The 24185-nt window shown below is 45.9% G+C and overlaps 1 protein-coding gene across 1 annotated transcript in view; it reads right to left on the bottom strand.

Annotated features, from left to right (window-relative positions):
* Positions 1 to 24185, bottom strand: part of MAP3K10 (mitogen-activated protein kinase kinase kinase 10) — a 561838-nt gene that overhangs the window by 314943 nt on the left and 222710 nt on the right. The window contains exons 2-4 of the mRNA XM_069644477.1: positions 9011 to 9191; positions 7021 to 7169; positions 2439 to 2614 (exon numbers count right to left, since the gene is read on the bottom strand). Coding sequence (XP_069500578.1) covers positions 2439 to 2614; positions 7021 to 7169; positions 9011 to 9191 — 506 coding nt within the window. The remainder of the gene's footprint in view (positions 1 to 2438; positions 2615 to 7020; positions 7170 to 9010; positions 9192 to 24185) is intronic.

Here is a 24185-nt window from a genome sequence, read left to right as displayed (position 1 = left end):
GCCTGTCTGATGGGGTCATGGGCTTGCACGTGGGAATCCGACAGACCCCTTTCGCCATCGTCATCACTGAAGACAGCGATGCTGCCATCGCTGGAAGTGCCTTCCACCTTCCGAGGCCGTTTGGAAGTTTGTCGAAGCAAGTTCTGCAGCCGACGTAGGAAGTCAATGAAACCGTTGCTGCAGTTGTTGTAAGGAACAGCTAATACAGGACAGAAAGAGTAACTAGTTCTAATTTTAGTTATAATGAATGGCGTTAGCCAGAAAGGAACTCCGCTTTCAGCGTCCGACAATGATGGCGGAAAAAACAAACTGAGGGACAATAACATGTGAAGCTCCATGGGTACAGTCGACGTACACTAGGGATAGCATTACAGGCACGCCCCCTCGATGTCCCTTTTCGAGTTTCGAAAACAACTGTAAAACTCTGCAGCTTCCCTGTGATCTAAGCCGATTCCACAAGCCTCAGAAATATATCTGATACATTGACCTCATTGAAAGACTCCAGACCAGTGTTCTTCTAACTGTGGGACTGCCCCGAAGAGGGGGGCCCAAAGGATGTCCAGGGGGTGCGGAGGGGGGCGGGGTAAAAATGGACTACGTTGACTGCTTTTAATAGGAAATATTACCATTTATGGCATCTGGGGAGGACGACAATATTTGTACTTGACCAGGGCTCAGCATAAATAAGTTTGAATACCACTGCTCTAGACTCCTAATGGGTAGGGTGCATGCATCATGTGAATCCCTCAAACAATTTAAACAAAAACCATTACCTTGGTAACAGAATCCAACTACCATTAATTCACCTCATTGTAGTGTGTCATTTGTTAAGCACTCCAATTCCATTAGTATGGCCTCGTAGGACTGGGGACTGCATGTGCAATTTTGCACAGTGCTGGGTTTCCAGTTTGCCGTAGTAAGACATTGCATAACACACTAATGTGCTAACATACATTACACATTGGTATTCGTTTAAAAAAAAATCTATTAAGATACAATATGCCTAATTACAGGTCTGGCAGTAAAGTGTCGGTACTAACGGTGGGTTGCCGCCAGACCCGTAAAAGATACCGGCACCTAGCTTCCCGGTAACACCGGGACATTGCAAGTCCTGGTGGACCGGGAGCTAGGTGCCGGTAAAATGGTGATCCCCAATCCTGGGAATGGCGAACACAGAAGCACCGGAATAGTTATTAATGGTGTTGATGCTTTTGTGATGGTCTGCTTACCGGGGCCATTGTGCCCGGCAGGGTCAGACCTGCCGGGCACGGCGGCTCTGGCTGGCAGACCTGTAATATGCCGGTCTGGAAAAAACAGTGCTGATAAGCTTACCGGCACCATTGTTTCCGGATCGGCATAGTTGTAAGGAGGCCCAAATAGATTTGATGAAGAAGTGCATAACAAAGCAACAGCAGAGTGGACTATCTCTTGCAGGTTGTGATGTGCATTGTTGTGTGGTTGGCCATCTCAGTTGCTAGTGCTTCGTGCATATCAGGTCACATTGTGTCAGGACACCAGAGGAAGCTAAGTAGAGCTGGGATTAGGAACGAGGAATTGCGAAGGGGCCGACTACAAATTGCAGGCCTAGTGTATGCGTGCACCAATATATTTACATCTTCTGGCAGAGAAACCAGCATCATAATAGATGAGTGAGACAACAGCATCAGAGACACATTTACATAATTTAGCAGCCCAGTATCATACACTGAAGGCGGACACATTAGCAGATTCCCAGGAGAAGTATCCACAAGTAAATTTGACCACTCAGCGGGAGAGAAAACTACAAAAGAGAGAAAGTAGGTTGGGTGGAAGATGCAGAGTGTGAGTCAGGGCTTGTATATAAGTGGGTTGGGTTGAGGGGAAAAATAAATCATGATGTGGGTGGTGGAGGGTGAATAACACAATGGGAGGTGGTGTAAGCAGGTGAGGGAGAAAGGAGGGCTGCGAAGATTGGGGGATGCAGGATGTTGAGAAGGTGTACCAGAGGAGTGGTTGGGGTGTAAACTAAAAAGGGCAGTTAAGCATACCTGAGGGATACAATGAGGGTGTGTTTTGCCATTTACCTTTACAACACAATGGAGTGACTCACTCATTTGTTTTTGGGGATACAGCCTAATTATGTACTTCTAGAATTCATCAGTCCTCAGTCATGTGTACAATTAATGGTGGCGCTATCTGTAGCCATGAAGTCGACCGAGAAGAAAATGTAGCCCCACCCAAGTCAATTCTGCGTTTGTAAAGGAGCACATCGGTTTAGACTTTTACACTTGCAGACGAGGGCTACATTAACTTCAGTCACGTATTAATGAATTGAATTTCCAGCCTAACTGCCTCTATTTCAGAACCACAAAACGCATTCTGTCACACAAGTCAGATCTGGGGAAGCGCATGCGCACTCTGACACAGGAGGTGTTGGAATTCAGATGTATGCAGAGTACCTTCTCTTTGGTTCTCAGGTCATCGAACATCTGCTGAATCTCCAACTTCCAGTCCTCTTGAAGGGAGTGGAAGGACTCCAGTGGCATCTGGAACATGGAGGACTGCTCGATGACCACCAACTGCTCCAGGATGCTGGTGAACGAAGGCCGACTGTGGGCATCAGCATTCCAGCATTCTGTTTAATGGACATGGAAGAGAGTAACCGAGTCAGCACTGGTGTCCACCACAATTCAAATATTCCAAGAGCACTGTATGCGTGAACACTCTCGACTTGCTTCCCCTGAATGGAGGATTGAATTTAAAATACTTTTCATCACCCAGCACAACCTTGATTGCTCGGGCCCTAAATACCTCACTGTATAGAACCTGTAATATCTCACACCGTCTAAGTACAGAATTGCTGTTTCGCCAGGCATCCGCTAGAACACTTCCTGATCAAGTCTTTACGTAGGATTCAATCCCGTACCCATGCAAACCAGGGCCATTGCAGCCTTTTCTAATGGTTTTAATGATGACTCCTTCCCCCCCGCCTCCTGTCTTTCGCATGCTGCCACCTACAATATTTTGCTGCTTTGTTGGAAGAAGTTGGTTCATAGATCGGTCTCAAGATTAGGACGCATGGATACTGCCTTTGCACTGCATCGTATTAGGTATAGAGATGTTGAGTCAGTTCAATTGGGGGAAAACGGAATTGTATACCTTTTATCTCTATTGTGGTATTGAAGTTTGTTCTTGTAATGTAATTGTGTTTTTTTGTTTAGTTTTTTTAAGAATTGATGTTTTAAAAAATTATGCTGAATTATATGTATTTGGTGGATAGTGTGTACATTTTGCTATGTCGTCTATATTTCTTCTTTTATAAACCTGTGAAAGGTTCGCTTTGAACTATAACACAAAACTGGTGAATTCTTTTCATTTACCTCCATCACTAAAATAAGATATTAGCAATTGAAGGAGTGTAATAACACTGATACTTGCTTGAAAACTGGAAGGTAAATATAAACATGTTTATTCGTGAAAACTCATGCAAACACAATGCTGTGCGTGGAATCATAAATGTAAAGGTGATTGCTTGTGTAATGAAAGAGTCAACAGGCGCAACGCGAGTGAGGTGGACATTTACGAATGGAGCTTCTTAAAATGATAATGAGTATTCCACCTGTGTGCTTTCTTGTGATGAGAGCCAGATGATGCCTTAGTGATCTCAATGGATCATCACCTTGTGTGTTCTGTGAGTCTGGCCATCGCGCAACAACAGTACTGGAAGTGTGAAGAGGCTCCGAGTGTACACTTTATGGCCTACCATCTTGTGATAGTGATGAGACTCGGTCTGTGTGTCCTGTATAGCTGTTATCTTGTGACAACAGTGAAGCATGGCTGAATGGATGGCTATTGTGTGATGTCAATGAGTGGAAACAGATGTGTATGCAGAATTGCTGCTATTTTGTGATATTAGTGAGACTATGCCAGTTGTCCTGTAGGGAAAGTTGTTTTGTAATGATCTTCAGTGCATGCTCTATGGCTGGCTCGATGTGTGATAAAAGCAATAGTATGCTGTGTGCTGGCTATGGCAGATATCTTGTGATGTTAGTGATAACATGTTGTGTATGTAGTATGGATGGTTGTCTTGTGAAAATAGTGGACACAGGCTATATGCGTACTATAAGCAACGCAACCCAGTGATAGTGAGAGTGACTATGTCCTTCTAGTGCTACTTCTTGTGATAATAATGTAGAGGAGCAACTGAATGCCTCTGCAGGAAGTCCCACCCCCCCCTACTGCCTGTATGTTGGAAGCCTGAAACTGTACCATGCCAGTAGTTGTGACCATACCGTGACGAGTATTCGAGAAAAGGTATCCATTAAGAAAGCCAAACCTGATGTATCCCCGAAGAGATGACCATCTCATGGAAGAGGTCCCTGAAGGAATATGAAAACAAGAGAACGGGAAGCTGGTGACGTCACAAGAATTGAGATTGATGCACTAAGAAGATAAGATGATGTATGGACCTTATAGAAACTAATGACGAAATAAGGAATTGAGTGAACATCCTTATGCAGAAAAGAAGATTGTGTGTGACGCACTGCAGAAAATGCAAACCGTTCAATGAATGTACAGACGCAGCAACGCAAGTAGACCAAGTAATCATAGAAGCTAGCTATACGTAGTGAATAGACTGCAGGCGGAGATGCCATTGTACAGTGTCTGGATATTGGTGTCACAATTTTAGTACGTTTAAACCCACAGAGAAAGAAGGATAGAGAGCTGTCTGTCGCAGCAAAGAATTAGCTGGAGATCGCTGACTTCAAGGGTGAAGCGGTTTGGCTCGGAATCAAAGTTGGAGCAGGCCAAGGGCAGTTATCTATCCATGAAGAACAGAAACCGTGAGACGCTGAATCATCCCGTGTTAAGGTGCAAATAAAGAACACCATGAGTGCCAAGTTTATTAATTCAAGACAATTACTGCAAAATGGACCGAATTGCGGTCTCCTGTCACGTGAGCCAAGGATGAAAATAGGAGTTGGACATGCAGACCAGAACTGTGAATATCGTGTGCCTGTACTCCGTTTTATTCCCTAGAGAAGAGAATCTACTGCAAGGCAAAGTTCAAAGACAGTCTTCATGGCAGAAGACGGGGGGGCGAGAAGAGATGTTGGGCTAATTGGGTGGGAAGCAAAATCATGTCCACCTCTCAGTACCCGAGTGTGACCTAAGTGAACTGAATGTTCCAGGCATGGCACGAGCTTGCCAATCAGTTATAGAGGGCCGTATAACAAAGGGCCTTATAGTTTAAGAGAAAATAGTATTCTGTGTACTTAAGTGTTGAGGATGACTTGCACTAGAGGCAGGCTTAAGTTGTCCACCTGACAGTAGATGCCCTTTCACAACCCGACCCCTTATAGAAAGTATACTTCGATATTCCCCTTGAATCCCTCATAGGTTTTACTTATTTGCCACGTAGTATGACATCACTTATGACAAATATTTTTAGTACATGTGTGTTTTTATATGATTTTCACTGAGAGCCCGAGCGAACGTCCATCGATGTCTGTTGTAACTCCCTGTTTTAGACACTTGATATTAAAACAGTTGAATGGGACTTTGCCAACTTCCTGAGTTGGTCTGATTATTTGGTGTAGGAGTTACTCTGCATCCCATCCTTTGCATGATATGTTACTGATTAGGAACTAAAGTTTCAATAGTGAGAAGATGTAGAGCGTTTTGTAAGGATCATTACCTTGTGATATAGAGGAGTTTCAATATAGCCTGTATGGTCTGCATTCTTCTGACAACAGCAAGAAGAGACCAAATGTGTACAGTTCAGCAAAGCAAATCTTGTGACAATAGAGAAACGCCTGTCCCCGTGCTGTGGGGCTTGCTATTTTGTGCTAATATATGCTGTGTGTGTGGTACGGCCTACCGTTGTGTGATATTAGTAAGAAAATGTGTCTGTGCTATGAAGTCCAATAACCTGTAAAAATACTTAGTATGATAGGCTCCGTCTGTGCTGTGTGGCTGCCATCTTTTCACAACAGTGGGACTAGGCCCCATTTGTGCTGTTGGGCCATGCATCTTGCGATAATGATGTGTCAGAATAGGCCATATGTGTGCTGCATGTTCCACTATCCCTGCAGAATTAAGGGTAGGCAGCACACCCTGGATGATCCTAGACTTCCATCTTGTGACAATAGTAAGAAGGGGGCCTATGTGTGCTGGCAATATCCTGGGATAATCGTGAGTATAGGGTTCGGTGTGTGCTGTCCAACTGGCTATTTTGTTATATTGGCGAGTAGAAATGGGCACCGGCCTTTGCCTTTTCTAGCAGTAGTTATGGGAGCGAGTAAATACAACATGTAGTGTATGTACTACCATGTCTTGGTAATATTGAGAAGCAACAGACTCTGCGTGCTGTGCAGCTCCCATGTTGGAATACGATTGAAAAAGGGCATGTGCATGTTTTGTATTGCCCATTACCCCATTAGATATTGTGAGTGCGGATAATGTCAGTGCTGGCTGTATGCTGATCTTTTCAAAATAGAGCTTGCCCCTGACGCCAACTTCATCCCATCTTCAAAGGGTCTTCCAGGCCCAGTCCCAGGAGAGGTTGACCCTAGACTTAAATATGTTCTCCCAGCAAAGTTGGTCACAGTAAGCCAATTAAACCCGGTGTAAGTAAGACCACCCCATCCCTGAAACGTCTTATCGCCCTACCCCCGCCCCATCACCTTTCATAGACTCTGCGTTGGGCACCTTTAGAAAACAGGCTGAAGACTGGACTAATTGGCAACGCATTTGCCGATCCTTCGCACAGATCAGCACGGCCTTTAACACACATTCTAAGACTATAAAAGGTGATCCACACACCTTACTTCATCACCACATTCCATTCCGCTGCATATTGAAAAGGCGCTTTTCAGCTTCGGATTACAATACCTCAAGGGATTCTTGTCATTGCTTAGGAATCTATCTGTGTTTCAGTCTTTGCTACTCTGGCCCCAGGCCACGTGTAGCGTCTTTACACAATACTTCCTATGTCAACCTTCTCTTAAGGATTCTGTCCGTCAACAGCAGATCCCTTACCTTCCAAGAGTCTGACGAAGGGCTCCGGGCACGTGGAGGGGATCGGAAGGGTTAACTTGTTCATTGCCACGCCATAAGCCACAGCCATGGCATCGATCTCCCGGTAGGGCACTTCACCTGTTAATAACTCCCACAAAAGTACTCCAAAGCTGCAAAACAAAGCCCACGGCAACCCTTAGTAAGGATTTGGCTTCCATGCACTGGTTTGCACAAATACAGTAATGTGATGCAAAAAATGACTGCACATCGTCAAAGTCCTGTTTGTTAACGCACCCAATGGAGATATTGAGGGACTCCTTCAATTCTTAAGTCAGGGGCATACCACACAAGGAGAGGGCCCCCCCTGCATAATGTTGGAAGATGCAGATAGTCCTGCCATCATTAAACATATACAGGTTTTGTCAGTGCTTTGACTGCCGCGGCCACGTCCCGGCATTATCCTAAAAGTGGGGTTGAGCCAGGGCCCCCGGTCCCACCACAACATTGATGGGATGCATTATCCTGTCGCGGCCGCAGCCGCGACAGGTGATGTGACCCCCATTAGGTCAGGCAAGCTGACAGAAATGACAGCCAGCCAACCACAGCTTCGCTATAGCTGGCTGGCACTTCTGTCAGTCACTGTAACTTCCACTGGTGACCCATGGCGCGAGGGGTCACCAGAGGAAGTTACTGTCCCTTTGTTGCCCCAGGTCGCCTTTAACCATCAGCGAACCTGGGGACTCCTCGACATATTTCGAGGTTTATAAAAGATGGCTTGAAAAAATTCAAGCCATCTTTTATAAAGTTTTGCTAATGGACAAAGACGTCTCGGGCTTTGTCCGTAGGGAAAGCTTTATAAAAGATGGATTGAATTGTGTACTTTTCAAGCCATCTTTTATAAATATAGAAATGTTTAACAAAGATGGCTGTGGAAGTACACAAACCATAAGGTATGCACACAAATATATAAATTCTATATATTTGTGTGCGTACCTTATTCGGGTTTATGTACTTTTCAAGCCATCTTGAAGTACACAAACCATAGTAAGGCACGCAAACAAATATATAAATGTAAGCATTTATATATGTATATGCGTACCTTACTTTGGTTTGTGTATATGGAAGCCATCTTTTATGAACATAGAAATATGCAACATATTTCTATGTTTATAAAAGATGACTTGCATACTACACAAACCATAGTACGGTATGCATACAAATATATAAAATGTTTACGTACCTTACTATGGTTTGTGTACGTTTAAGGCCACGCCCATTCCAGAAGCCACGCCCTCAAATTAACCCCACCACCCTCGATTTCTTACCCCATTTAAAGCCCTGGCTTTTGTGCAGTGTGTCTACCTGGGGCTTCCAGGATAGTGGCGGCTTCCACGCACCATAGAAGGTCCAGCCGCTATGACCCTTCTTGAAGTGCTGATTAAATGTGGACTGTGTGCCCGGAATCAATTATGAATAACACATGGTGGCTTACAATGGGTGAGGGGGCAGTGAGCTAGTGTTTTCCCAGTCACCAATGATTCCCCTGTGCCTATTTTGGACGCATTCCAGAGGAGAAAAATACTTTCAAAACTTATATAATTTACCATCATCTTAAAAATGTCTGGGAAATCGTGCATGATACATCTGTTAAAGAGAACATCCCTGCCCTGTGCCCGCTCCCTCAAACACTAGGTCCAATCTGATGGGCAGGCCGCAGAAAGGCTTACATTGACCACCTTTATAGGCTGGGGGCATCTCCTCCACAAGAACAAAAAAAAAAAGAGGAAACTCAAGGACGAGAAGTCATGGGGAAAAATCCAGGTAGAAATTTAGTGGACTCCGAAACGGAAGCCATCCTATATGCCACAGGTTGAGTCGGAACACACCGTGCCTTCCTTGACCTCAGCCTGCTATGTCAAATGTAAGGGGCACGAGACCCCGCTGCTGCAAATGATCTGCTAATGGCCATGCCTTCCCGAGTGGCCCAAAGTGGCCTGAAAGCTGTTCTTACCTCCACACATCGCTGCTTTTTGAGAAGAGCGACAGCCGGATCACCTCGGGGGCCATCCAGGCATATGTGCCTGCAGCGCTCATTTTTGTAGTTTTGTGCCATTCCCGCGCCAGCCCGAAGTCCGTAATCTTCAGAATCTTGTTGGAGAGGTCATCGTTCTCAATCTTCTCGAGGATCAGTACTGCAAAAAGAGAGCGAAAATGAACCAAAAGGAAAAATCCAGTCCAAATCGAGTTGTGGGCTCTGTGCAGAGTTCCAGTTTATGTTCTCCTCTAGTGCTATAGAGGCATATCTCCTCTAAAAGCGGCATGAACTGTCTGGTACTGGCTTGGGTACCACTGGTACTCTCTTGCTTTCAACTGTACAACTTAACTGAGCATCTACTAACGTTGTTCCCTAAAAGCTTACTAAAAGGCACATCCATAACTCAATTTAGGAATGCATCTCACTGCAGTTTTATACCAAATACACTGCCGATGGGTGAGCACTAATCAGCAGAGCCAATGAACAAGGGACTACAGTCATACAGTGACAAGCTAATCATACAAGCCCACTTATGGGAAGGGTTGATTAGCTTGGAGAACATCCACAGTGTACATATAGGAGCCATGTTAGAATGGTTTTATAAAATGGTGGCCCGTTGGACCCTTTATTCTGTGCAGAGGAATGTTAAGTGTTAAAGCGGATTGGGGTTGTTTGCCCGTAACAGAAAGGTTTCCGGCGGAAACCACTGTAGCTAACTTGACCATTACGGTCAAATAACCCATACATTGGGAATACACTCTTCCCCCACCCTCCACTTACCTATTTGCGGCACACCTCCTTGGGTGATGCCGCCGACTCCCCTGACTCCCTGCAACACTGGTTCTCCGAACGTACATGCTTGGGAACCAGCGCTGTAGGGTCCTTTCTTTTTTTTTAAAAAAAAAAGGTTATTATTGGGAAGCGGTGGACTTCCCTGCAGCCCCTCTTCCCCTTCTTTGCTGTAATGGGTTCTAATGGCATATTTGATCAAATATTTGGATGTATGAACTTTTCGTACAGCCTAAATGCGGTCAAATATGCCATTCAGACTTTTAATTTCGGTCTTTTTCAGGTATTTCCGTTAAAGCGAGGGGTATTCTTCCTTAAGGCTTGGATGTTGCTGATGGAGCATCCCATTAGGGCTAAAAGTTTAGTTAGGAGTTAGCGGTGGGGCTAATATTGCCACCTTTTGGGAAATAATACATTGGGGTGCCCTCCACCTGCAACAACATTTTCAACAACTCCGATATTGTGGTGCTAGTTTTACATTCAACTCTCCATATGACAGTATATAGCAAAAACCCAGTATTGAACTAAAGCGTTTCATTAGTGAATATGAGTTTTCACGAACACACACAAATACTGTGCCATGCTTTCTCTCAGGGCAAGGATTAGATATAGTACTGCTCCTTAAGTGGATCAGGTTTCAGGGCTACAGACATCCTTGTGCTTTGCTTTCAACTGCTCACAGGCAGCTGCTAGACACCAGTGTTTCCTCTTCTAGCTGTTGCTAAAGGCTACATTTTTCCGCCACGTTTAGGTTCTGCCAGGGGAACTGGTGCCCCAGCAGTTCCTCCCCAAGAGTCACCTCTTTACGGCAGCTGCTTTCTCTTTCCACTTCTAGAGCTTCTCTTAAACCCTCGTCCTTCTCTTCACCAACTTCTCCCCGATAACTCTCACTTACTATCTCTTTCTGCTATCTCGCTCCCATTACCACCTTTTGATTTACACTTCCCTCAATGTTCACCTCCCTCGTCCAGCTGGTTCTCTCCTACCACATCCTTCTAATATTTCTCTCCCATCAGCTCCTACATAGGTCTGTTGCCAACCAATGTTTCGTTATACCTTGTTCCGCCACCTAGTGCAGATGTCTATCCGCTATACATTCCAAAGAGATGTTTCTCTCCTACTGCTGTGTCCAAACGTTCACCAACCTTCACCTGCTACTTCCCCTTCTACCACCTCCTCCTCCTGGAGTCCAACTTCCTGTTCCCTTTTCAAATGTCTCCTGCTGTCTTCTTCGCAATTTGCCATATCTCGCCAAATGCCTGTCACAACCACCTCCAAACACCAGCAGACCGCTTTTGTGCTTTTATATGGCTGTCACTAATCAACCTTGGCCGGCCTCTGAGAGGGCTTGCGCTAGGCTGTCGCATATTTTCTGACCTAGTTTTTAAGGGAAGGGACAGACCAAACCTTTATTTGGCCTATCCGCCATCTTGGAATACAATCTCCACCCCACGAAAGGGAAAGAATGCCCGAGAGGTGCACAGCTCCCCGGACTAATCAGCATGTGAGAACAAAGCTGGTAAATCCCCTAAAAGTGATTGTTGGACCACTTCGACATTTTTTGAGTATCCGGTAATATAATCTTAATATATATATATGGTTATCATACATGCGGTCAGGAAAAGGTTGTGGCGACATATATGGTGGCCATATATATGGGGACAAGGGGAGCGGGACTTTCCCTGATCGCCTTGAAAAAAAACAAGGTTATGGGGTTTGCAGAGGTGTCCCCCGCATGTTCAATGTGATAATGCCCCTGGAAAAAACGACTATTTTTTGGCAACATTTTTGCCTGGCCACATTTTTGCAGGGACATTATCACATGGACCCATTTTTAGTTTATATCACTTGTGACTTTCCTACTGTTGTCAGATACTGCTGTAAAGTATCCCACGCAGTTTCCACACTGGTTTCCCCATCATGAAGTTGGTCTATGGGGCCCACAGTGAATACAATGTGAATTAATATGGTGACTGGCTCTCAGGGCCTGAGGGCAGTAATGTTAAAACAACAAGACAGCCAACTGACCCGAAATACAGATCACTAAATGAGCGGACGTGGTGGCCTGTATGTGGTCCGACAGACAGATCTGTAAGACCATTCCTATCGTTACATCTGTATGTGGTAGTTGTAAGTTACACAGTGGCCAGCAAAGTCCGGCTAATTTATATTTAGCCAAGATGGTGGTCATATGTTTACATTTATTTGGAGTAGAACTCTAGATAAAAAATATGTAGGTAAGAGTATTTCATCCTTATTTTGGGACGGTAGGTGTGAACGGATTTAAATATCAATTATTTTCATAATCTAAACGTTCTTATGAGCCATCTATTCCCATAAACGAAAAAGAAATGTCATGTATACCATCTTCACATCAGACAACATTGTATTGTAGAGGGTTTTGCACATGCCACTGGTCAGAACACATCACTTGAGCACACTAACTTGTAACTCCCTATTTTTTTGTTGTTGTTGGGCGAACTAACCCAATTTTAGGGGGTAAAACAGCCAAGTACACGGTTTATATGGACCCCGGATTCTGAGGTTATGTGATGGTATGTTAAAGGTTCCTGTACCACGCACTGTTGCCACCTGTGTAGTCTTTTGGCGCTTTGGTGGATCTGTAATTCAAGGAGGGTGGCAGGGTTTGTTAGTAGGACTGAGTGGGAGAAGAGCATGCGAGCTGTGATGTTCTATTGGTAGCTTCAGTTCAGAGAAACCGGTCACTACGCGTATGTGTGTTTTCAGTTGGTAAGTGCCATGTGGTGTTGGGGTGAGATTGTGTAAGGTTTATTTTGTTGTCTGGGTCTTTTGAAGTTTGTGCGGTTTGTGCTGTTGTAGTGGTATGGTTGTGTTTAGTTCAGAGTTTGAGAAGACGTATCCAGAGGGGTGAGTTTTTTAGTACAGTTAGTGGCAATACACTTCCTATACCCGACATTCTGACTAAACGCGACCTATATCCCCCCCATGTCGTTCATTCTAGTGCGTAGCAATTAACACCCCCACAAATTCTTCCAAGAAAGATGTGTTCGCTATCCCCTGAGGTCAATCCGTTGGCACTGCGGTTCCTACCCCCTAAATGCATTCCTTTATGTGTGACACATTTCACACCCTCAGCAGCCCATTCAAGTGTGATATATCTCCCTTCCCCGTTCCCATCTTCGGCGCTCTATCAATGTGAGATACACTCCTGGTCTCCAGCAACCTTCCAGGGGAACATAGCAAGTGGAGAACTTCCCACCCAGGTACATTAGAGACCCTGGTTGATGGCTGAACTGCTGTTCGCAGATCGATTATGTAGCTGGCCGAGTAACAGTGTTTGGTTTCTCACTGGCGTCCCGGTGAAGCTCTGTTCTGTACTAAAGGGTTCCTTTAGTAATTAAAGCCAGCTCTGGGTTCTTATGGGCTGGTTGCAGCCTGAAAACTAGATCCTATTCAAAACAGGCTTTTTTAGTTTCATAGCTTTTTCTTCATACATTACTGCTGTTTCTCTCTTGGTCACACTGCATGATTTGTATTTATATTTGCAAAAGCTTCAGGATTAAGTCAGTGACTGATTGTCTTTGAATCTATGCAGGAGAACCCACAAAAGGATAAGACCCTTCACCTCAGGTCAGCAACGTTGAGCATGAGACAGAATATGGTGGCTGAAACAGCTCGGCTTGTGATGTTATCCATCTGCTCTGCATGCTCCCGGCCCCCGACAGTCAAATATGGATGCTTCTGCAACAGCTCGCAATGCTTAATCCACTGACCGAAATTACTAAATTCAAATATGTGGAATTTTGGTGCCATCGATAAAGTGAAGTACCATAGCATCCCGACCGAGTAAGTCACGACACACATAGCGGTCACTTGGCCCACCGTTATTTGGATACAACACACAGCCAAGAGCAACCTTATCCTTTTTAACCACAAATACTCTTTGATGATGGGCCAGAGGTGCAGCCAACACAGAGGCAAGAGCCCTGTTTTTACATCCCTCCAGAATAACAATCCACTGCAGCTACATAAACTACCAATAAATATTGTGTAAACTAGTAGCTGGCCTACAGCACTCAGGTAGGGCTGTCTTACCCTTCTTCATATGTGTATGCCTCTGAAGAATAAAATGTATCTACCTTTTATTCTTAAAACAACTACGACGTTTGAACCCCCTCCCACTGTGCGACTAGGTTATTTGTTTTCTTGATACTTTCTTGGGATGTTTCTGTTTGGGTACATATGTGTGTGTTTAAATGGGGTGAAATTATTAAAGTTTTTTTTTTTAAATGTCTGCTTCTGTTAAGGGAAGCAGATGTTTTGAAAATACAGCTGCATTTCGGTGCCTTTGTTCTGGAGAGCTTTTGATTACTAAATATACCTTCTGATTGATTTAAATCCTAATGACGTGTTGTGAAGGATTGCACTGCGACGTTAAAGTGCAAAGGACTGGCATATTCTGTGACAGTGGCATGTATTTAAATGCATTAATGCACACAATACAACACTGTAAGGCGGGCTCAGGCACTCAAATGTGATCAATGTATCGGAATCAGGCAGTCTAAAGTGGGGCAGGACCCCACCCGCCTCCCAGAAGCATAGATCTGTTGTCATGTCCACATTCACTGCCACAGCGTACGTTCTCTTCAGTGATAGGAAGCAGGCAGTATACGCCTTTGACCGAGCAATGCTCTCCGATTTCCCAGTAAATGCAGCAAGCGTGTGTACGTGCTCTCTTGACATACACTCTTACCTGGCTTATCCTGGCATGTAGGATTAATCACAAAAAGGGATTAGGTATTTTGCTTTTGCTGGAGCAAAGATTTCCATGTACCAAAAAAGGCAAAGTGGAAAAAAAACAAGATCAAATTTGTTCAAAATGTCCGCGTGGAGAAGTGGTTCAGGCCTGGGTCTGGCAGCGTGCCCCCACAACCCACAGGCTTCAATTTAGGGACACCATTGGATGTCCCAGTAAAAACACAGGGGATGTGTGTGAGCGGGGAGGGACAGGGGCAGGTTTAAAATCGTACATTTAGCAGCACACTTTCTATTAAAAACAAATTGGGTAAAAAACAACAGTTTCCAATTGGTTTTGGAGGGTAACTCGTGGAAAAATACTATGGGTACAAGTCACAAACATTGCATAGGAGCATTTTTCAACGGATTATCACAATTCCATTTCCCACAATATATGCCAGTATTAAAACATTTTCATAGTGTCAGTGCCCATATATGTCCATGTTGTACCAATAAGTGCCAACAGTCAAATATAAGTGCACACTCATGTTTGCACTGCGCATAATGCCAGTAATGATACTATAAGAAAACATGTCCATGTTGGCACTGACAATATATGCCAATAGCTCCAAATAAGAAGGTACTCCTGCTGGCTTTACAAGTAAAAAGGCCCTGCCACAGTAAGCACATATGGCCAGACTGGCTGCACACATGTAGGCCAGTACAGACAACACACATGTTGACTTTACCACTGATGCCCAACAGAAAATGCCATGCCACAGTAAGAAAACATGTCTAGACTGGCTGCGCCAATGTAAGCTAATCTATCCACGTAGTAATGCTCATGTTTGCATTACCTTTGATGCCCAGTAAAAAAACGGCATACCACAGTAAGAAAATTAATAAAATAATGGAATAATGGGCAAAGACAACGTGGGTGCTCAATACAGGTCTTCCCTGAGCCCCTCCCTCTGTGATAAAGGATGAATAAATAAAATGTTTATACTCGTCAGTCATCACTATTCTCATACGCACACACATTCACACAAATACATTTCGCACACCATTAAAACACGTATAAACAAAGGCTCACATGGTCTCCGTTTACATTGGCCCCAGACAATTGCCCCATGCAACAACGCTATATAACATTGTCCAAAGCATCTGTCACATAGCCTCAGACCATTGCTGCACTTCCAAAATACCACAGACAAGTTCCCAATGTTCCAATACTGCTTCATACGCACCAAAGTGAAATGGAAGGAATTACTATATTTGGGAGGCCTAGTTGAGACACAACCTACAAGCGAGGCAACAAATATGCCCTCAAGATACAAAAGCCCCACAATGCACGCATCTCTGTGTTGCAGTCTAACTTACTATTTTCTACTCTTCGCTATGTGGATTCTGGGGATGTCCATTAACTCTTATTTCACCTATAGGCTGTGAGAAACCTGAGGGCATCCTTACATCTACTTCCGTTGGGTCCTCTTCCCAGGTGGCCAGGGAAAGCCCATCACTTTTGCATCCTGCCCCTGTGGGCAGAGAAGCAAGGGAGGATCACCTGGGTGGAGAGTCCTGGGGGATTTGGGGTGAGACATCGTTAGGTGAGACACAGTGCCCCTCATTTCCATTTCAGGAGGAACCCTCAATCCCAGAAGCAGTTATGGGGTATTGTTACCCCATATACGAACACCAGGAAGAGGGGGAAGAAGAGAAGGCTTAAGAGGGTGACAGGCGAGACATGGTATTCCCTTTCCTTTATGAAGATCAGTCTAACCCTGCAACAGCCTTTATAGACCATTGCAGCACATATCCCCACATTTTCCCTCATTCAAACCACTCTAGTACTGCGAGGAGGAATAGGATGCAACGAAGAAAAGTGAACACAAGTAAGACATTTCACCACTCTAGTACTGAGATGAGGAATAAGCCTGCAGAGTGTTGTAAGGGTCAGGCACTTCCCAAGATCTCCTCTAATTGCAACCAGGCAATTACAAATTGGAATTCACACCAGAAACCTGTCAAGTGGTTACAGGTTTATAAGAAGGGAGGAGACCAGCAGTATGAGAGAGCAACCTGTTTGCGAGGTGGCCACCGCCGGAGAGACAGAACGTCAAAGTGACCCCAACGGAATGTGGAGCCCAGGAGTCGACTGACTGTGAGCAAACCACAATAGGGGAGGCCTCAATGGTGAACGAAGGAGGAGACTGACAGCGTCAATTTGAGAGATTGAGAACAAGTACAAGGTGCCTGTTTGAACTTGGGGAAGTGAACTCCAAGGTGTTGTGGAACTGTTTGGAATCCCGAGACTTTGATTGAACTTTCTTGAACCTGGGGAAGGGGAGCTGAAGATGAAGCCAAGAGCTGGAAGAAGCTCAGAACATTATTTTGAACACTATTTATTTCATTATTGACATCCCTGCACACTGTTTAACTTTAGTTGTGAGGGCAAGTACAGGTTTTGGACTGAGAGATTTTTAAGCTGAACTTTGACTCAGACTTTGCATAGTTTCTTTAGTAGGGAAATACCACCTTAGGATGGGGCAAGTTAGGCCATCTACCATCCTGCCATTTGAGTTAATAAAACCTTTGTGTTTGAATCTGAAATCTGTTGTCTCTGTCTTGCTTCATGATGCCTTCACAAGAAATATACCCAAAATATACGGGGTGGGATGTTTGTGCTCACAGTGTTAAAGGCCAGGTCCTCACAAGTGAGGCAATACATGTAGGCGTAGACACATGTGTGCTCACGTGCACACACAAAAGATACATACCTGTGCAGCAGCGATCTTTCAGACAACAGTGTCCATCATTCCTCAGCATCACAGACACAGAGCGACAGAGGTGAGGGTTGAACTACCAATTGCTGGGTAGCTACCATCATCCCTCCTGTTTGTTCAGACTGAAGGTTGCCCCAATAACAGACTCCAAGCCTTCCTATTAAAGGCACTTACAAGGAGGCTAAAGGACTACATTTTCCTGTCCGGGACTTGTATCAGGTACCCATGACAGGGAACAGGATTTTCAATGTCATTGTCTGGTAGTATGGGGTTCCTAGCAAAATCGTTTGTTGTGGAGATGCCCTGAAGTGCACTCATGGCCCAACATGAATGCGTAAACACAGAAATGTTCCTACTGGGAAACAAGTTACTGAATAAAATGTTTTATTACCATGCTCACTTCGACGGAAGGTGCCTAAAGAATTACATCCCTTAACAAAATGTCTGCTGATAGAAGTCAATTTATATAATATATATAAAAAATAACAATTTAGGGAAAACCAAACCTAATCAATGCGCTCAGATGCTAGAATATTCAGAAGGGATGTCACATGAAATTCAAACGGGTGTGGGGCGCATCCCCAGCATCCCACATCATAAAAATGAGACAGAGGTTTGAAGTTTCAAATGCGCTCAACCTAAACATATCTGATGTGGTGGTGTTCAATCCACAATGAACATGAATCCTGATGTCAGTATTAGTGAGTTCTGTTTATTGCTAATTAGTGCATACTAAGAAGATATTTTCAACAAAAGAACGTTGACCCAACATATTTTCTGACAATTAAACATGAGCCGACACGTGTTTCGAGAAATAAATCTCTTCTTCAGGTCTCCGCAAAATGTACAAATGGTCAACAAATAAAACCTACACATAAGTAGGCACTAATTAGAAATAAACCGTACTCACAACTACTGACATAAGGATTCATGTTCATTGTGTATTGAACCACACCATGTTGGATACATTTAGATTGGGCGCATTTGAAACTTCAAACCTCAGGGTCTCATTTATACAATACATAGTTCAACAGTATATCTGTATCAGGTTTGACAGTCTTATATCTGAAGAAGACTTCTCCTCAAAAAATACAATAATACCTACAAATATTATACAGCCACTGGAGAGGTCGGGTATCAATGCTCACTCGAGTGCAAAACACACACAGGAAGGGCACCGGAAGGCAGGTTGAATGTGCCGCCTCCCATAAACCAGCCCTTTGGCAGCTCATAAAAGATCCCAACGGGAGTTGAACCTCTCGCTACAAGGAGACACCGTAAGAGCAATGCTGCATCTTTCGAATGCATATAAAATTTCTCAAACAGACACCTCGGATGGGCATCTCCTGTAATTCTTCATTCAAACTTTGCTTGCTCCCAATTACTTTTTCCAGGACTCAAAATAGGCAGACTTGGCTCCCCCAAATAAGCAGACTTGGCTCCCCCAAATAATTCCTGAAGGGTCCACTGCCCTCCACAGACATGCACACTCTTTGGGATGTATATTCCGTGTGTTAATAGAAGGGCAACTGCCATCAGGCAGTACCACGTAGGCTGGCAGTGCACCATCAGTCTTTCATATTTTTCCCTTTGGTCATCAACATGGGCTACACTGCTCTCTTAGGTCTCATTCTTTATGCAGCTTAGCATTCATTGGGGAGTGACATAACCACAACTCACATCAGCTCCTTCACCAGTTTGTAGTCTATTTCACAGGTTCCCTCTGATTCACGGTATACCATCGGCTATCTTCCCTTCCTTGGTAAGACTGAACACCAGTTGGGGAGTGGAAGAACCACAACTTCAGTGTAGCCCTTCACCTGCTCAGCGTCTCCCTCTCAGCTGCAGAGTCTTGGCTTGGATTGCGAAATACCATAGACCATTTACTAGATCCTCTCTTTCTTTAAGGATTAACATTAGTTGGGCAGTGACAGGATGCCAACTCCCAGAGGTACTTCACAGGTTCTCAACGTTCATACCAGCTTGCGAATCGCACCTGTTTGGGTTCTCTCTGCTGTGGTCTGGGTTTATGCCATTCTCGCAGACGTTTTTAATCACAGGGCATACGTAGCTGGCGGTTTCTGTTCAGAGTACATCTCCTCCTTGCCTAACTTGTCTCACTGCTTTTGTATTCCCACAGTTGAGCTCTGAAACATCACTTTCACCAGCGGTCTAGCTCAAGCTGCCCCGATGCTCTCTGTCTCCTGCATCTCAGCTCAATGGCCTTCACTTTGACATCTCGTCAACCTCACCTTCGTTTCCACCTCAGCATTTACTTCTTCCTCTGGTCAACTCGCTTCATGAATCTCCTCAGAGCTGATCCTCCACCCACATGATGGACAAAAAGCAAGCAAAGACTCTACTGGTCAACATTTTGGTCCATGTCATTTGTCACATGTGCCAATTTACCTTTCACCCAGCAAACCTAGGGGAGGATTGGTGTGATGGGACAGTATGGCCCCACACTGACACTGCCCTTGTGAGGCATAAATACAACACTAAACCCCCTTTCCATCTCCAAGAGTCCTACAAAACGGGTCAGAGCCCAAGATGATTTGGCAGCAAAAGGAAGACAACCGACCAGGGAGGAGGTGATTCTCTGGTGGTGCCCACTGTATGCTATGTACTGAAAAGCACTGACTGCCAGTAGAATAAATTGGCTCTTGCTTTCTAGAGTCAGGGCTTGAGTTAGATAGTACAAAGGGATTGAGCGAAGAGGCAGCATCTATTTGGGATAAAGGAAAGGAAGATGACAGTCCTCTGAGCAGTGATCTGTCTAGGATTCCTATGCAGGGCACATCAACCGGTCTTTAGCATGCCCAAATAAGTCTGCCATCCAAAAGTATGTTCAGCGTAGTACAAAATGAAAAACGCACTACCATCTTAAAATCTCAGTCAAAATAAGGTCTGAAGATTCCAGTCTAAAGCAGCCTTCAGACAAAAAATGCAACAAGCTAGATTGGTATTATTTTTGGAAGTTGGTTGAGGACTAATTTTAGATAAATGCATAGATCTAGAAGGATGAAAATATAATGCAGATGAAATGGACCATTTTAGTTGGGCAGCATTGCATTCTTCAGACCATGTTATCTACATTTTTCAGTGCTTGGGAAATATGCCCAATTAAGAATGTTTGAATTTGCCGCGTCAGTGGAAGCGTACCTATATCATTGAAAGTGACCATTAGTACAAAGAAGAACAAGTTACTTTCTTACCTGGTAACGTTCTTTCGATGGGATGGTCCGACGACGTATTCCATATCTATGACATGTAATCACCACAGCTGTGCTGCTTCGGAAACTTTTTTCGGCGTCTGCATCCTGCGTCGATGACGTCGACGCGCCGTCGTCGAGGACGTCATCCGATGTGATAAGTAGGACGCACGACGCCCGTAGCCTCAGTTGTAGTTTTTTCCCCCAGAACGTGTGACATTAGTCAACTGCCAGTCAGACACCAAGCCTTGCGGAACGTAAGCTGCAATCGCAAAAGAAATTCTGCAGTGGGGAAGGTAGGGCGGGAGCGATATGGAATACGTCGTCGGACCATCCCATCGAAAGAACGTTACCAGGTAAGAAAGTAACTTGTTCTTAGAGGGGATTGGGTCCTCCGACGTATTCCATATCTATGACAGACTCCCAAAGCAGTACCAGAGCAAGGAGGAGGGAAAGAATTTAGAATCAAAATTTAGATTAGCCAATCAAATAGCAGAGCAAAGGACCGCCTTGCCAAAGGCCAGATCCTGTCCTCGGATGGAATCGAGGGAATAGTGGCGTACAAATGTATGTACTGAAGCCCAGGTGGCTGCATCACAGATGTTGCGAATAAGAACACCCCTCTGCAGGGCAGTAGATGCAGCCATACCCCTGGTAGAATGGGTCCGCAAGCCAGCCGGTGGGTCCTTACCCGCCAAGCGGTAACACTCCGAGATGGCCAAAATAATCCAGCGAGACAAAGTCTGTTTCGTCACAGCTTGTCCCAAACGCTTTCCAGCGTAACCAATAAAGAGTTGATCGTCCACTCTGACCCGGGACATGCGTGAAACATAAAAGCTTAAAGCTCTCCTAGGATCAAGCCTATGGAGCCTATCCTCTTCCTTCCCAGGATGCGGAGGAGGATAGAATGCCGGAAGAACAACCTTCTGGGCCAAATGAAATTCTGTCACTACCTTCGGAAGAAAAGAAGGACGAACTCTAAGGACAACCCTGTCCTTGTGAAATACAGTGAAGGGTGGCTTAACTGAAAGTGCCTGTAACTCACTCACTCTGCGAGCGGAAGTAACCGCAACTAAAAACACAGTTTTCAGAGTTAACAGCCTCAAAGGGCAAGAATGTAAAGGCTCAAACGGAGCACCCATAAGAAACTTAAGAACAAGATTTAAATCCCAACCGGGCACCAGGAAAGGTGACGAAGGGAACACATTAGTGAGCCCTTTCAGAAACTGTGAAATCAAAGGGATTTTAAAGTAAGAACACTCTTCAGACGAGCGCTTAAAGATGGACAGCGCCGCCAGGTAACCTTTAACGGTACCCACTTGCAAGCCCCTGCGGGCCAAAGAAAGTAAAAAGGACAGAACCATGGGGATGTCACATGCAAAAGGATCCACATTCTGAACCCTGCACCAGTCGCAGAACTTACGCCAACGGCAACGGTACAGAGACTTTGTTGCTGGCCTTCGGGCCGAAAGCAACACCTCCATCACGTCCTCAGGGAGGTCCCAATCCTTATACCTCAACCTTTCAGAAGCCAAGCGTGAAGGTTGAGGGATCTGACCTCTGGATGGAGAACCTGACCCCCCTCCCGTGAGAGCAGATCGTCTCGGTAGGGAAGACGACGTGGAGGGCAGATGGACAAGTCGAGAAGGTCCGGGTACCAAGTCCTCCGAGCCCACGCCGGGGCAATGAGGATCATCCGGGAACCGAACTTCCGTAACCTCCGCAGCCCTTGCGGGATGGCGGGGACCGGAGGAAACGCGTACAGCAGCGGGAACGACCACTCCACCACGAACGCGTCTCCTAAGGCTCCGTTTGGAGGAAATTCCCGCGAGCAAAACCTTTCGCACTTCCGGTTGACACTGGAGGCGAAGAGATCCACTTGGGGGTCCCCCAAAGGGCGAAGATCTCCAGGAGAATCTCCGGAGCCAACTCCCACTCGTGAGAGATCGTGCTCTGCCTGCTCAGAGCGTCCGCCGTCACGTTTTCGTCTCCGGCCAGATGAACTGCCGTGATCGAAACTTCCCGCTGGATGGCCCAGAACTCGAGCTGCATCGCCTCCCTGCACAGAGGAAGTGACCCTGCCGCCCCTTTTTGTTGAGGTAGTGCATGGCCACTGTGTTGTCCGTCAGGATCAGGACACTCTTTCCTCGCACAGTCGGCAGAAAAGCCTTCAGGGCTAGCCTGACGGCCCTCAGCTCCAACAGATTGATATGGAGTCTGGACTCCGACTGAGACCAACGACCGCTGACTGTCAGCCCGTTGGCATGAGCTCCCCAACCCGTGAGGGATGCATCCGTCACGATCGTCACCTCCGGCCAGGGAAGCCAAAATGGAGCCCCCCTTCATCAAGTTGCCTTCGACAGCCCACCACAGAAGGTCCCGGGCGACCGAGGGCGGCACCTGAACCGGGTCCGACATCCTGCCGGAGGACTGCGACCATTGGGTCTTGAGCGCCCACTGCAAAGATCTCATCCGCAGGCGAGCCTCTGGCACCAGAAGAATGCAGGATGCCATGAGGCCGAGCAACCTCAAGAACTCGAACGCTGGGAGCGTCTGGGCATGCTGAAACTTGTGCACCATCTGCTGAATGTGAAGAGCCCTCACCTGGGGAGGAAAACACTGCCCCAGGGAAGTGTCGAGCACTGCTCCGATGTACTGGAGCCGCTGTGTTGGCGTCAAATGGGACTTCTTTAAATTGAGGGAGAAGCCCAGCCTGTGAAGGGAGTGGCAGGTGACGGACAGATGATCCAGGACTTGCTTGGGAGAGCTCCCCCTGATCAACCAATCGTCCAGGTAGGGGTAGACGTGAATCCCCCCTTGCCTGAGATGCGCTGCCACCACCACCATGAGCTTGGTGAAAACCCTTGGGGCGGAGGTCAATCCGAACGGCAGGACCCGAAACTGAAAGTGTGAGTCGCCAACCGCGAACCTCAGGTACTTCTTGTGCTTGGGATGGATCGGCACATGGAAGTAAGCATCCTTGAGGTCGAGTGACACCAACCAGTCCTGAAGCTGAAGGGCCTGGAGGACTTGAGAGAGAGTAACCATCTTGAACTTGTCCTTCCTGAGGAGTTTGTTCAAACCGCGCAAGTCCATGATGGGTCTCAATCCCCTGTCTTTCTTCGAAATCAAAAAATAAGGGGAATACCATCCCTTGTTCCTCTCCGCTACAGGCACCAGTTCTATGGCGCCTTTCTTCAGCAGGGCTTGAATTTCCTGCGCAAGGAGCGGATCCGAACTCTGCAAAGAGAGGTTCCCCGGTGGATTGTCGCAAGGCCAGTGCCGAAAGGGAAGACAGTAGTCGTGGGTTATGATCTCCAGAACCCACACATCTGAAGTAATGTCTTGCCACTCTACAAGATGCTGCGCCAGCCTTCCCCCAACCGGCGAACCATGGGACATGGCCTCATGACTGAGTGGGAGCGGCCGCGGCGTTACCTGAGGGCAAAGAGGCAACTGCCCGAGCGGCCTTGGCACCACGGGTACCCTGTCGTCCACCTCTGGTACCCCTGCGTTGGCCTCTTTGACTGCCAGCTCCTCTCGCTTTACTGAAGGACGAGTAATAGCGAAAGGAACCACCCCTCCACTGCTGTCCCCTAGGACGAAAAGGTCTGCAACCTCTCAAGGCTCTCGTCAGCCTTGCTGCCA

The sequence above is a fragment of the Ambystoma mexicanum genome, chromosome 2p, assembly GCF_040938575.1.
Source record: "Ambystoma mexicanum isolate Mex_15411 chromosome 2p, UKY_AmexF1_1, whole genome shotgun sequence".
Taxonomy (NCBI): domain Eukaryota; kingdom Metazoa; phylum Chordata; class Amphibia; order Caudata; family Ambystomatidae; genus Ambystoma; species Ambystoma mexicanum.
The sequence above is the reverse complement of the archived record's forward strand: the minus strand, read 5'-3'. Positions and strand labels throughout refer to the sequence as shown.